The 15,567-nt window shown below is 44.8% G+C and overlaps 1 protein-coding gene and 2 long non-coding RNA genes across 4 annotated transcripts in view; all 3 read right to left on the bottom strand.

Annotated features, from left to right (window-relative positions):
• Positions 1-1,566: 1,566 nt before the first annotated feature.
• LOC146222093 (uncharacterized) lies at positions 1,567-5,932 on the bottom strand. Its single transcript, XR_014746763.1, has 3 exons — positions 3,357-5,932; positions 2,458-2,615; positions 1,567-2,214 (listed from the first exon to the last, which is right to left on the bottom strand). It is a non-coding gene; the product is annotated as an uncharacterized LOC146222093 (long non-coding RNA).
• Positions 5,933-8,386: 2,454 nt separating this feature from the next.
• Positions 8,387-9,592, bottom strand: LOC146222092 (uncharacterized). Its single transcript, XR_014746680.1, has 3 exons — positions 9,478-9,592; positions 8,909-8,981; positions 8,387-8,705 (listed from the first exon to the last, which is right to left on the bottom strand). It is a non-coding gene; the product is annotated as an uncharacterized LOC146222092 (long non-coding RNA).
• A 1,938-nt stretch (positions 9,593-11,530) lies between these two features.
• The window catches only part of adam19a (ADAM metallopeptidase domain 19a), a 76,327-nt gene continuing 72,290 nt past the window's right edge, over positions 11,531-15,567 (bottom strand). For both annotated transcript variants that reach the window (XM_084691682.1, XM_084691683.1), the window contains 4 exons: positions 14,880-14,979; positions 14,351-14,602; positions 13,658-13,866; positions 11,531-12,444 (listed from right to left, as the gene is read on the bottom strand). In XM_084691682.1, the coding sequence (XP_084547808.1) occupies positions 12,393-12,444; positions 13,658-13,866; positions 14,351-14,602; positions 14,880-14,979 (613 nt within the window). In that variant the 3' untranslated portion in view covers positions 11,531-12,392. The remainder of the gene's footprint in view (positions 12,445-13,657; positions 13,867-14,350; positions 14,603-14,879; positions 14,980-15,567) is intronic.

The raw sequence follows: 15,567 nt of genomic DNA, 5'->3' as shown, positions 1-15,567 counted from the left end.
TTGCAAGTATGATAAGAAGGCAGAATATTCGGTTTTTCAGTTGCCATTAGGAGAAATTGTAGAAAGTATCTTGGCTCAGTGGCTCAGTATGTATACCACCATGCAGCCAAACACCATACCCCTGGTTCAAATCTTGCTCAAACCAATTGATAATTAATTTAACTGATATCAATTATGTAATATGTACAGTACCAGTCCAAAGTTTGTACAGATTTTCCCAAGTGTCCAAACTTTTGACTGGTACTGTACACACACACACACACACACACACACACACATGGTCTATGTGGGTTAAGAACAAGGTTTAAACCACAACCTGGGTTCAAAACCAGCACACAGCGCAGTCCCTGACTGTCCAGATCCCCTCTCCCAACTGTCCCATAGTGGAACCTTTCCTCCAGGACAGGCTCAAACAAGAGACTAAAAAGAAATGGACCTTTTATCAGTTTTATTTATAATAAGTCGAGTTCTATTTGTCGTAAAGCAAAAATGGAACTATAAGAAGATCCTTCAGCCAGATTTGAACACAAGACCACTCACACACTCCTTAACCACTGAGCTATCAGGGATCATAATCTCCACTCATCATTTAAATTAAACATTTAACCATCTAGTTGTTATCTGCAAAGTTGGGGTGTCAGAAAACTAGAAGAAAGCAGGGCTCCCCTGTTAGCTCACTGGCTTAGTGTGCATGCTCTGACAGCTGGGGCACTACTGCAACAGCCTGGGTTCAAATCCAGCCATCACCCTTTTCTGTTTTCTGCAAATCACATCAGCCTACAAAGCAGATACTATGAATATTTCATGTTATAATACATCTCATTCAAGTATTTTACATGTTTCCATTTTCCTATAAGCAAAGCCTCCTGTCAATAAAACAGAAACCGAACCAGTCCATGGATTAGTTACTGTTCATTAAAAGGGCACTGACTGACCATTCCCATGGAACTATTTTCTCCATATTTCAGAGGCTGGCTGAGTGGGTGCCTGCCTGCCAGGCATCCTCAGGTTACCTTTCCCTCACATTTCCCCCCTGATGAGACTCACAGAAAGAGAATAGTTCCACTGTATTAATCAGCCCTGGCTTTAATCAAGAACCAATTACCTCCGCCGCCTAATTGACTATCACGGTAATTGCTGCGCCACACTCCGATTGCAGAGCGGCCTGCCACCGCATCACCGACTAACGACACACACCCCACGGTGATGAGCACATGCGGCTGACCACACACACACACACACACACACTGTGAAAGGCCAGCATGTGTTGAGGACAAGCTATACAAATCGTCATTTGGCGAGGATCTCATACATGGTCTAATGGCCATACAAGCACTCATACAAGCACATATTTATGATTATACACGCTCACACACACAGAGCAGATCTGTCTAGGTCTATTCCCCTCACGTCAGGGCGTGAGCCCCCCCCCCCCCTTGGTGAGCCCCCCCAGGCCCCTCTCTAATGTGGCTTGAAGTCAAGGTTCTGTCTGACATTTATAAGCTATAATTGAAGCCCCAAAGGAACCTTGCCAACCCCCCCCCCCCCACACACACACACACACACTTTGCAGTCATGGAAACAGGCTGATTTGCTGATATCAAGGCGGTCGTCTGATTGGCTTGCAAGGCGCTTGGTCAAGTAAAGGGAGCACTCCATAGTTGGGGTGATGTGAATAACGATAAGGATGCTCTTTAATGGTTGCCACGGCGTGCCTGTTTGAAGGAGGCTGGGGCGTGAGGCATGTTTTTCAAACTCCTCAGTGTTTTAGAAGGTTAAGAGGTAAGTGGAGGGATATACAGAAACCTATGACTTAAGGTCAGTATTCACATACAATATGACAGAACTATGAAAGAGATTAGATGACACTGCATATCTCAAGTGCAAAATTATTTTGATTCCATAACCTACTATTATTATTTACTATACTTCAATTAAAATTAGTTAACAAAAGCAGATTCTTTCTCAGTGTTTTTAAAAATCATTTCAAACATTTTGTCTGGGCTTGGTCTGGTTAATGATGTCAGTGATTATACCTTACATCCTTGTGTGTGTGGCCTGGGGAGTACGTGTGTAGTAGGGAGGAACCCTTGCGTTGGCCTGACAGGCGTGGTGCCGCCATGTTGATCGTGTCCTGAGGTTCCTCTACCCATTGAACCGGGGGAGCGTAGGACCTGGGGGTGCAGGGGTTGAAGGGAGGCTGTCCACCAAAGCCTCCATCCAGAGCAGGGACAGAGAGTGGGTGGGTGTTACACACTGTACTTGACGTCTGCTAGCATCATAGTTCCCAGAACTTTTCTTTTAAAGTGCATTATTGGTCCTCCTACGGGTGCACTTGTGAGTAAGTGCACATTTGAGGGAACACAGTTCTATATTGATTTGCTCCTGTGCTCCCTCAAATACACACACTGTGCTCTTACCCCACCCAACAGCACCCACAGGCAGGCACACACCCACCATTAACGCCCTGGGTAGCCGATGAGGCTGGTGCACGTCATGGTGGGGGGCAGGGGGCCGATGGAAGTTGTTGTGGTAACGTGGGCCAAGACCACTGTCATTGGACCACTCCTGCTCTCTGTGGACGTGGGCGGGTCCTTCCTGTAGCATAGGTGGTGCTGAGGACCGAGGAAGACAAGCAACACCTCTAAATGTACGTGCTTTTGTGTTGTATAACCATTTGAACTGTTGGGCAAGAATGTGAAACTTATGAATGAAACTTATGAATGTGAAACTCAGATCTCACGGCGAAGGTAAACAGGTAGCATTTGTGTCGACAAGGAGTTACAAAGAATGACATCATACACAGGGAAACAAATCTACACATTTGTAGTTTTACATTTCCACCTCAGACACACTAAATGATCAATCTAATAATGGTAAGGTTTTACTGTCCATTTCTAGTCGTCATCACAAATATCCCTGTGCACTACGAGTATGCAAATGACCCCCTTAGTCCCTGGTTAGGGTCGAAAGAGGTGTCGGAAGATGGGCACCGGGCAGCAGTATTGACTAAATGCAGCTGCGTCTGTCATTGGCATGCTAATTCAAGACAGTTTTCAGGAGCTCTCAGAAGATTGTGAATCAGATATTGGTCCTGGTTTGTGGTGCTCTGCTGCTAGGCTAGCCGTGGCGTGTGAATGAGGGGGTGATTGCTTCTGTACACTCAAGCAATCACCAAACGGTTAGAGTGATTGCGGGTGCTTCTTATAAAAATTAAATAAAAAATAAAAGAAATTATATATATAAAAAAACCCTCAAAGGGGAAATCAAACTGTGTAAATATCTTGGATAGAGATGTAGCTAGTTTTGTGGTTTAGGAGAAAGAAATGGTGTGAAATGAGGCTAACTTTCTGTACCTTTGTAGCGGTGAGGTGCCGTGTGTGGAGAGGGGTATTGGCTCACCCCCCCAGAATGACGGGCCCTCATTCTGAGTCCACCCCTAGGGAGACAACAGAAGGGATCGCCGTCGACAGGCACACACAAGCAGTCAATCACCAACTGTTGTAGCACGTACGCAAGGAAAGGAGAAACAAAGCTAGGAGAGGAAAGGCTAGGAGGGGAGAGAGCAGGTCAGGAGAAGTGAGGAAAGGGATAAAGGACAAGATGGGAGGTGAAGGTGGGACAGACAGAAAATACCTGGCATGGTATTATACACGTGTTGTCATCAGGCCAGTGTTGTCTAACGTGGTTTTGCTTCCACTCTGGGTTCTGCCTGGGAATGCCTGAGTGAGCTGTTACCACACATTCACAGCACGATCACCCAGGTTGGCACCCATGGCAGAAACAACTCCCGCTCCCTTCACAACCAGTCAACCATTCGCACAACACTTACCACCTTCACCATGACCGGTCCAGCCACCTTCCAAATGCCGTTCGTTGTCGCCTCTTCCGCCATTCATTCAGTCACCTCTATACCACCGCCTCTGGAACCACCGCCTCTGGAACCTTCAAAACCTGAACTGACCCCCTTCCCTGCGGTTGCCTCCAGAGTCCAGGCTGTAAGGCCTGTAACCTCCACCCAGAGGACCCCCCTCACCCCGGGGCCTCTCCGCACCAAGGACCACGCCCCAGGCATTGGCCCATGTGACGCAGAAACAGGGAGGTTATGCGCCGGTGGGCCACAGCATCCCATTGGATCCCATTCTAGATCCACAACGACATACAAAAAGCTATTCCAACAGGAAAGCTTTTCAGAATAACATTCACATGTCCACATACAACTGGCCATAAAAGGAGGAGGTTGTATTTCATACAAATTCAAATGCCTCACATTTGCGCGGTTTTGCAGGTTTAGGCGGAACAGGAAGTGAAGGTCAAGCACATCCAAGTTGTAGGCCGCTGCTAAGGTGCCTGAGTAGAAGTTGGCTTCAATGACATTGTAGCGGAGTGTAGGCTATCTGGGGTGGAGATAAGTGGGGAACGGTAGATGAGGACAGGTGAATTAAATCCATAAGTTGCTGTTACACACTACCTGTATCGTAACATTTTGTTGTTTGTGACAACGCTTAAACCTGTAACCTTGAGTGCTAAACAGTTAATGACATGAGTCTGGCGTAGGTAAAAATCGTCTGCTTGATCAGAGCACCGACCCTAAAGTATGCGTATTCACTAGTCAGTAATTTATCTCTACTATAATATGGATTTAACCACCGACCTAGTAGGATATGTAAACTGATCACGCAGAGGCTCCGGTAAATTCCTTCAGAGCGTGGAGATCAACTGTAAGTGACTCAGAGGCCTTAAGTTAAAACCTACTCCAAAAGTCTATGTTTATAATCAGTTAGCCGCATCAACCAGACTAGATCAAAGTTTTCACCGCTGTAGCTCGATGCGTTTCATGGAGAACAAGTAACTTAAAACGCACAATAATAGTTTATTATCAAAATTTTAAGATAGTCAATACAATGATAATTAAATATCATCAAATCTAAAACATACCTTCAGAGCAATGGTTAACAAAGGTATTCACAATGAGGACTAGGCGCCTGACGCACCGGAGCTGTATCGTAAACAGAACTCAAAAGTGATTGGTAAAACCTTTTCCTATATACACCCAAACCTGACTAAAATGGGGACACCGTTCATATGACTGAAAAGTTGTCTAACGCATACAATTTCAAATTGGATCATTAAATCAAGGCTGCAGTAGACCAAGTGGTGCCCTTGCAAGACAAGGGAATATGTTAAACACATGTTGGTCTGCTGCAGGCACAAACTCTATAAAACCTGTACATGTTACAGTATTACAATTATTACTAGAATGTGATAAAATAAGAAACAAAATCATATCAAACATGACATTAAAAGCTGTTTAGAACGATATTTACAAGAATACAACTTTTAATGATAATTTCAGAGTCTTCCTCTGTCCACCTTCCTCTTCAACTATTGAGACCACCTCTCCAGAGGTGTGTCATTAAGGTGTGATTGTCATTTTAGCATTCATGCAAATCAACGACTGTCCCAAACGAGTGTCTGGGTGACCAGTGACAAAGGGGCTGCCAAAACAGCCCTACACGTCCAACATCTGTCTGACCTCACAAATGCACTTCTGGAAGAATGGTAAAAAATTCCCCAAAACACAGGCCTAAACCTTGTGGAAAGCCTTCCTGGAAGAGTTGAAGCTGCAAAAGCTGGGCCGACATCATATTAAATCCTATGGTTTGAGAATGGGATGTCACTCCCGTTCATATGCGTGCGGTGGACGAGCAAATATTTTTTGCAATATAGTGTACGATGACATGGAAAAAATCGATGTCGGTTTTAATGAGTCAGCAAAGATCTATTGAAAGGAGCAGATGGAAAAGTACTGCTCACACGCTCTACCCCATGGCTAATCCAGACATTCAATATTTATCCCCTTAGCTAGAGAATATTGTGGTGCAGAAACGAGTGGAGGGTATCTTATTTGATTCGCTCTTGATTTTCTCCAATCACGTCTTGCTAGCTGACTGTTATAAATCCCCATCCCATCCCATCCCCGCCTCCATCTTCACCCCCACCGCCATCTCCACCTGGTTGTGTGATTCCATTCACTCCCTCTACATAATTAATCACTTTCATCTCTCCTTCTCCCTTACTGTCAGAGGGAGGAAGGACCAAACTTTAATCAAGTCCAATAGAAACGAGTGGTGGCGGGGGAAAGATCTGCAAGGACAGCAAATGCAGTCAAATAAGCTGAGCTACATCTACGAAAAAAAAAAAAAAAAAATAAATAAATAAAACTTACTTCATCATGGAAATCAAACATTCACAGAAAACTTTAAAGACGGTGACTGACTAACTTTCGCAAAAATCTGTGGAGCTTAGATCTGTAGACTTCTAGTGTCTGCCGTCAGACATTCACTTACAGAAATATTTAGGCTTAATTTTTTTATTAATGTAATTTAATTACACATAGAATTTCCATTACAGTTTGAATTTACACAAACTAAAACTTAATGTGATTTTATTTGTCATTGTAATAAAACGTATTAGTTTGAAATGCATAAAAGCAGGTTTATGTTAATAAAGACTATTTGAAACGCATTATAGGAAGGTTAGAGAATAAACCATATTTATTCAAAATGGGTAAGATGCATGTACTTTTTATTAATAGCCGAAGGATTTTAAATCCCGTAAAATATGGGACACCAACAGAATGGATTAATTCATTTTCAATTCAATTTAACCATATTACATTTTATTTTAGGTACAATGTTTTGTTGGCTGTTAAAATAATTACTTGTATAGTACCCTACGTACAGTGCGAATTACAGGGGGGTTTGGGGGGGTCTGACCCCCCTAAAGGTCAAAAAAACAGGTCGGGGGGTTGGTACAGTTATATAGGCTTATCGTTCTTACCTGTAATCGTAATACTTTTACCATATTCATTCAATAACAGGTTGGCGATACACATGAAGTCAACAAATATTGACTTTTGAGGCCGAGAGAAAGAGGATTGAGTATTGCACTACAAGTCATTTTTTGATGAAGAAAAGAAAATCTACTGAGCTGTTGCTGAAGACTGCATCCAATAAACATGTGCATTTTTGAACAATGTAGTACCGTCTATATATGTACATCTGGTGACGGGGTGTAGCATGGGCCAACAATTCTGACCATGATTCGTCATTAGGCTCCTAACGATCACTGAAAAAGAGCTGCAGTTCCTGTGCAGAGACAGGAGAACCTAGCAGAACAACCATCTCTCCATCCTAACCATAGCCCACCTGAGAGGTCACGACAGCTAGCCAGACTCGTTAGATCAGAGAGGTATATTAACATCGCATCGTTTGAGTATCGTAAAAGTCGAGACTTCAGGACCCCGGGTTCTGGACTGGATAGAGTACTACAGAGATGGCGTTCTATCAGATTCTCCCATGTATGCACAGGAACACTGAACCCAACAGTCTCTTTTTAGTACAGGTTTACTGAGCAACACTAGTCCACTCCAATGGTAATACTTGGCTATAAAAATATAATTTGCATTCGCGCGGACCACAGCAGAATTAGCTAATAGTTAATCCTAAATTTGGAGCTGGCAAAAACCTACACATTTGTATGTATAATTTGAACAGTAGTTGCTGCGAATCTTTAGCTGAGGCAACATACTCTATAGACTATATGTTCCTATTTCACTGACGCCAGCCGCAAATTGGCCATCTCCTAGCTGAAGGTTCAAGCATGTGAGACTTAGCTATCAAACTAGACAAATGTTTGCAATCATGACGGATATACTGGATTTGATTATTCAAATTAGTGTAGTACGGTGTTAACTGCAGACGTAAAACATAAGTACGCACAGAGATTACTAGCAGATAAATTGGATGACTGCAGATAGTTTACCGTTACAAAGCAAAAGTCACGATCCTGGCAGCCAGCGCTGAGTGAGGTGAAATGGTGGAAAAGACAAACGGTCGGGAATGCGCAAATTCTGACGTAATTTCCACTAAAAACGATTTCACTTCCTGAAAATTGCATGTAGAACAATCGGGGTGTCCAAAACCGTCCTCGAGGGCCGCTGTCCTGCATGTTTGAGATGTTTCCCTGATCCAGTTCACCTGATTCTGATGAATGGTCCTTATAACAACCCATTTAATTGAATCAGGTGTGTTGGAGCAGGGAAACATCTAAAACATGCAGGACAGCGGCCCTCGAGGACCGGATTGGACACCCCTTAACCAATTGAATCTAGCTTGTTTCACAGCTAGTCATATTTAAAAAAAAATTGTAGGCCTATTGATTATGTTTAATATAGAAAAAAATAGACTTATGCTCATTCTAAGGAATTTTAATGAATATTTTCAGAACATTTCTATTTGAATAAAATCAAATAGATGTAAATAATTATAAAATAATCCATGGTTCATTTCTGTGAGTGCTCCTGTCGCTTTTGATTCTCACTCACATCAAAAATGATAAACAGACCGGCAGAGCAGAACTAAACAGAGTTGAGTAGAAAAGGTATGTAAGGGTGAAGTGCCAAACACCTACCTGGAGATGTCCCAGATACAGGAGTTGACGAGGATGACGTCAGGCTTGAGGCCGTGGCGGAGGTCTGACAGGATGCTCTGCATGAACGGTGATTAGATCAGGGTCAGGAAGTACAATCTGACCAGATGGTGATCCGACCAGTACTAGCGCACCTCCCAGTATTCTGTCCCGTTGGTAGGGCCATTGGTGCCCCCCTCCACCAAGCAATCTTGCTCAAAACAGACCTCCCCCTTGGCCACCAGGACAGAGAAAACAGAAAGGGAGAAAGGGTGAACAGAGGAAATGGTGACTCAATATTATTGCCTTCCTAGTATCCTTGCACATTGTGTGTGTGTGTCTTTGTGTGTGGTGTCATCTCGATCCCCCCCTCCTCCACAACCATCCATCACTATACAAATGTTGCAGTTGCTGGGAACTTATTAAAAGGGCCTACCTTGGACTTGTGCAGGGGTCAGGTACTTGTCCTTTTGAAGCAGCATGACAAGGTCTTTGTATCGAGCATTGCACTGGAACATCCACCCACGTGACCAAGCACACAGAATGTTAGCCTTGAGGATACGTCTTGACTAAATAAAATCAATGCATATAGCTACATCTTTACTGGCTTAATGCATACAATATGTTGGGATGCAGCCTATGAACAACAATAAAGCCACATCGAGGATCATGTTGGGGGGGGGGGGAGAGAAAACAATGCAATTTGCTTCTAGAAGTTCTAGCTAAGCGCATCTCACTTCCGCTAGCCTGTATACATCATCTACCACGTGGACAAACGAAGAAGCTTGTTCTCTAGCTAGTGTTTAAGTAGAAGTTGGCTGGTCTGTCTGTGCGTCACACCTTTCATGTGGGGGGGGGGGGGGGGGGGCATAGCTTTCTACTACAAGTTCTAGCTGAGTGCATCTCACTTCCGCTAGCCTGTGGCCGCATTTAACTTATATAAATCGTGTGAAATTGCGAGTTCGCAGATCGTTTCCATTTAATTTGAAAGATTAAATGATTTACCTTAAACTTCTCAAAACGTTTGAGCGATGTAGCCTATGCGAGTTTCCCACTCAAGCATATTACTTGCAACATTTCATTTAGTACTGCAGATGACCAAGCTAGCATAAGCTTCACGTATTTGTTACTACCACTAGAGGTCACTGTCACTTAACAGTACCCGACAAACGGTTGGCCAATAGATCAGGTTCAGAAGAATTTCGACTTCAGACTCAAAACCCATAGCCAAGGAGAAATGTCTCTATTGCTCTGTCCAAACCAACGCAAAAAACCAGTCTTCTCTAAAAACGTTGATAAATTATTAACCTCACTGCAATGGAACATTGAAGGTGATGCAGTAGAATAGAAATGAGAAAAATAAATGGGACCCCAGAGCTGTTTTCCTGCTACAGCTGATTCATCTATATCCCATTATGATTGAACCTGCCATATATTTACAGTAGATGGTGGGGGAAAAAACAACCTCTACCGCACCCAATAGTTACTTTCAATGACGAGTGATGATTCAAGTTCAACCCAAACTGCATCTCATCTTGTGTCTGTATAGCAGCCTGTTGTGTCGACTGTCTGTATCAGTCTTCCTGTGGAGAGGATGGCTGGAGAAAAGAGGCTACAGAACGAATTTATACACCTCCAAGTGGCCAACGTCGTCGGGGTGGAGGAGGTGGGGGCTATGATTTATAGACAGCCTCCGTGGAAAACCAGAGTGCATTTCATTTAGATCACGTCACGCGTCCGGCGCGGAATCCACCCTGCGGGGTTGTTTGAGCGCTACACGTCCTGGTAATGGGCTCGGAAAACGTCTGCATCGATATATCTCCCCGCGAGGCCGTTCTTCCTCCTTTGTCCGTTAACGCCGCCACTCCAGCCGCTCTCAGGGACACCTCTCCAAATACATTACTCACCAGAGATAAGTGTGCCCGGTTTGCAGATATCTCATTTTCATTCCGACCGGAGTCTATTGCCGGGACCGAGTAGCCTACAAAAGAATTTTCGTCCGGACCGGGCTAAAAGTAACATTAATGGGCAACTTCGTCTCATATCTCCCTCAATTTCCCATAGGCTACGTACACTCACACTGCATAGGCCTACTATACCCGACTGTCATAATTTAGGTCCAATTATTGGACTCCATAGTCGGAGAGTAAGCCCTTTACTGAAGTGATCCAGGTGAAGCTCAGGAGTCAAAGAGGTGCTCACTCAATGAACAGGCTAATCCATCTTTTAGTAGGCTGTACTACAGTGACAGTTAGTAGGCTATACTACAGTAACAGTTAGTAGGCTATACTACAGTGACAGTTAGTAGGCTATAGTAAACAGCAGGGCACATGGGTAAAGAATTGTGAACGTTAGTCCCCTGTAGCCCAATCATATAGTATAATATCCAGTATTTTTGTGAAGTGTTGTGAGAAGAGAACGTTCTTTTGGGATAATTACAACATGGTAGAAAGTGGAACTTAGCCAACGTCTCAACTCGGCCACCCCAGGACAAACACATTGGTTTATATTAACCTAATGAAAAACCATTTCCCCTCATTATGAGCTCGAGCAATTCTTGAATTTGTGCTTTGAAGGACCACTTATAAGACATACAACAGGTTGCCTATGGAGGAGCCACATGGTGCCTCACTAGTGCACTGCAGGGGCCCGGGTTCGATTCCAGACAGGTCATTTCCTGCATGCCCTCCCCTCTCTCTGTCCCCTACCTATGTGTCTCTATCTTAATAAAGCAGTAATGCCAATATACAATGGGAAAGGTTGACTTGGATGCTGTGTACATTTCATGAAGATGCCTCAAATCTGCATGCGAGATTTCCCTATTAAAAAGACGGTAGCCTTGGAGATAGATGTCGTTGAAGATTGAATGTAGTGTTGTGTGCTTGAATTTAAGATGATACAGTATCAGATGACTTTGGAGTGTTCAACCCTCTATCTTATCCCACAGCTGCTAAAATGTCTTGATAAATACCATATGTAGGCTATCAAATGAAAGATGTTGGCTGTTAGCTCTCTGAATGTTTTAGTAAGATGGAAATGTATAAGAACCACAGGGCAGTTTAGTAAAATGTGTTTTTTATGTAACAATTTAAAAGTCGTACACACAGCAAGAAACATTCAAATCAAATGAACATGAAGAGCCAGGGGTGCATTCAGGATTCAGCGTTGACTAAGCGCTCTACATTGTAAACAGCTTTGAAGAAAATGTTTGTAACACGGATTTCAAATTACTACTTGCGACAGTGCCTTTTTTTTTTAGAGATTAAAACTTCTTAATCTATCACTTTGTGCAAAAGTAAACATACCATATTTAAAACGTAAAACGTTTTAAGTAATTCAACGTATCGCATTCATACTGTCATACATAATTAAAAAAAATCTTTGAAACATTTATTCTCATTCTGAACACACCCCTGGGTTGATGAGACCTCTTTGGCACATGACATAAACTTTTCAAATAAAATAAAAAAAACAACAATAATAATAAAATAAAATAAATGCAAGCGTTCTATACACAGCGTGCGTAAACAAGATTGACAAACAATAAAAACTCAAATCAAGATTTTGGCAAAGTGACCACCCCACCCCGCCCCGCCCCCCAGCTATGCTGTAACATTTGATTCAGTCTGCAAATCCATGTCGTGCAAAACCTTGTCGTACTCTGGACGGAGGTCGAGGTTGTTTGTTTCAAGACGGACAGGGCTGACCCCTGGTTGGTTGTAGGACAGAGGTATGCATTACCCCAACCACCCCCATACGCCCAACACCACCTCTCCTTCTGCTCCCCTCCACCTCCCCTCATACCAGCCTCTCCATCAGGGTCTCTCTTTAGTGCAAATAGGCTGACTGATGCGCTGCTGCCGCCTGATAGGCTAACGGGACACTGCTGGTGCCTCTTCATTGGCTGAGACTCCCCGGGGTCATTTTCGGAAAGGTAACGAGGCTGTGTTTGGTTTCACTCCAGGGACTGGTCTGTGAACAGACAGACAGGGAGGGAAAACGTGTGTGAAGACGAGAGAGAGAGGGAGAGAGGGAGAGGGGGAGCGAGACGTTGCTGTTTATGACGCGCAGTCTGACTCTTAATTCCATCCAGTCCATCCTCACTGAACCAAACTATTCACAGGTAATAAGAAGGAGTGCATAACAGATCGATAATGGTCTACATTTACCATTGTGTCCCCCTGGGAGGATAGATGAATGGGACAGAGAGAGAGATAGATAGATTGATATATACTGTAGATAGAGAGAGAGAGAGAGAGAGAGAGAGAGAGAGAGAGAGAGAGAGAGAGAGAGAGGGAGGGATACAGTAAGAAACTGATCCAAATCTTCTCTCACTTCTCAAACCCACGTCAACAACCAAACCCAGGGTGCATCGCAACTACCTCCGTCACAAAAGTCCAGACGGCAAAATCAAACGGAGCGAGGCGCCGTTTCCTTTTATGTCCAAGAGAGGCAGGCCTCCTGCCACCTCATCACCGGCGCGTGGCCGGTTCTGTGAGCAGAACATCTGGGACGGCATGAAGCAAAAATTGATTGTCTAGGGCTGAGCTCAGAGACAGAGAGATCTGTGCTTGACAATGCCCATGCCGGCTTCTAAACCCTTCCTACCTGCCTGCGAGACATGCTGCTTATCTCGCACAACCCTAAGCTCTGAGAGACGAAGCTACACACACACACACACACAGACATTGACACACACACGAACACACACACCCCAATTCATCCAACCAACCACTCTCCTGGCTGTGACAGCTTTGCAAGCCGAGTTGAAAACAGAGTGAGGCGGTGAGATGGAGATATTGGAATCAGAGGAGGCTATATTTTTCAGTACTTACAACCCCCTCTACTTTTATTATGAAAGACTCGTAAAGAACATTGGAAGTGAGGGGGATTGGGTTGGAAAAACAACTTTAACAATAGCTACTTTATGAGCTTGAGTTTTCGTATTGCTTTTTCAAGATGGTATCAGGCAGGACAATGTTGGACTTGGGAGGTCAATTGAAAACCAAAACAGCAACGTTTGGAAATTTGGGGATTTTATTTGACCGGAAAAAATTGTTGATTTCATAAAACCCTGACCTCTGTTAGAAACAGTTATGCATATCGATCTGATAACCACTCATGTAGCCTCCAGTGTGTGTGTGTGTGTGTGTGTGTGTGTGTGAGTGTATGTGTCAAGACCCACCTGAGTGCTTTGAGAGGGGGAATAGCCGTGACCTTGCCCACTGGCTTGGGTCCGACTGTGGGAGGCATCATCACTAGCAGCCCATTGGAGGGTTTGGCGGGCCCCGCCCCTCGTGCTGGGCTCATGGGCAGAACTCCTCGGGGGGGGCTGAGGGGGAGGGGCCTCTGAGGCGGTGAGGGAGAGTGTCTGGGCTGGAGCTCTGACACCAGCTGGAAGAGAGAGAGAAATAGACATGCAGAGAAATGATAAGTAGAGAGAAACAGGGAAAGAGAATGTGTTCAAATTACAAAAAGGAAATGAAAAACAATCCCCCCCCCCCATCCAAATCCCCTGGTCTCCGTGCAGACCAAGAACACAGGAACGCAAGCACACTGGCAGTGGAACCTCTTCACCCTCTCTTACAATACCACTCAAGACGATACTAATCCCAGGGCTGGCAGTGCTGGGTTTGGCTGTGTTGTTACACCTCTGCCACTCTGCGTAGCTCCCAGGGAGAAACTAATTTTCACCCACAAACCCAGTGTGCAACATTGCACCCCAAGAAAACAAACCAAACAAATAAACATGATATACAGGATACTGCTTGTTCATCCGTCCCCGTTCCCCGTATTTAAATATACCTTAATAACATGGAGATGTACATGGTTTGAAAAGCTTGTGAATGATGCCAAGGCTGACAAGTCCGGAACTCACCAGTGGTGAGCGTGTCGGGTTGAGGGGGAGCGGCTTCTTGGGCGGAGTCAGTTTCTGAGGCATGCCGGGGGATTTGGGCGGGGCCGAGGGCGGCCTGCTGATGGGCAACGGCGGGCGGGGCACCTTGAAGTCCCGCGGCGTGCCGCGTGGCGAAGGGGAGGGCCTCAGGGGACGCACGATGTTGACCGGCTGGGCGCCATTGGGGATGGGGCCAGGGCGGAGAGGGAGGACCTCTTTACTGGTGTGAGGGAGCTGAGGAAGGAGGACACGGACGGATGAAACGAAAGAGTCGATAGTCAGTTCGTACTGAGGAGACGTGAGGCGTTGAGAGGAGAGGAGGGAGGATCAAGAGAGAGGAGAGGTGACAGAAAGCTATTACAGATGGTTAAGAATACGCAGGAGAAGAATAACTTAAGGTCACGATGCGCTGTTAGTGGGCTTTCGTCCGCCTGAGTTTGAGACGGCTGGAAGGCAAGGTCAGTCGTACAAGTCACCACAAACACACACACACACACTCACACACACTCACCCCCTTGTGACTGTGAGGTTTGTTTGCTGGCCCGACAACCTTGAGATGGAAGGCAGGGTTGAGATGTCCGTTCTTGCCCTTCTCAGCAGAGCTCTCCAGCCTGAGAGAGGGGTGAATAGGAATGCATGAAAGAGTATTCGGTCTGGTCAAACAATGAGACATCGACTAGACATAGCTCGCGTCGGCTCAATATTTGAAGGCCGTCTTGGTATTTCAGACATATTTTTCATCGTGATGAAGTCAGACGTCAGTTTGAGACCGCGTCCGCTGCCGATAGCACAATGCAGCCTGCTTAAACTTCTAGACACTTCCTTCTTTGAGAGAAGGAGATGGCGATAGTTTCTGGAAGGTTTAACTCTGCGTGTACATTTGAAGAGCTACAGTCTCACAACACGTGAGTACGCACACACACTCAATATCAAGGAAATGCTAAATGCCCCACACACACCATTACAGCACTGAACTGCAACTGAACTCAAATTGTCAGCCCAGAAAAGAAAATGAAAAAAAGAAATCCGGTGCAGCTGGTCCAGCTCAAAGCCCTTTAATCATCCAAACTATTAACTAGTCCGTCTTTCCCTTTGTATTTAAATATTCCCCTAGATTTTCTTCAGTCCTGTCTTTCCTTGGTCCAGCATCTATTTTCGCACCCCCCCCCCTTCTGTTTTCATTTAGAAGGTCAAGTGGC

Source organism: Hypomesus nipponensis, chromosome 25 (assembly GCF_054491055.1).
Source record: "Hypomesus nipponensis isolate SF chromosome 25, ASM5449105v1, whole genome shotgun sequence".
Lineage (NCBI taxonomy): Eukaryota > Metazoa > Chordata > Actinopteri > Osmeriformes > Osmeridae > Hypomesus > Hypomesus nipponensis.
This window is presented reverse-complemented; position numbering and strand designations above follow the sequence as displayed.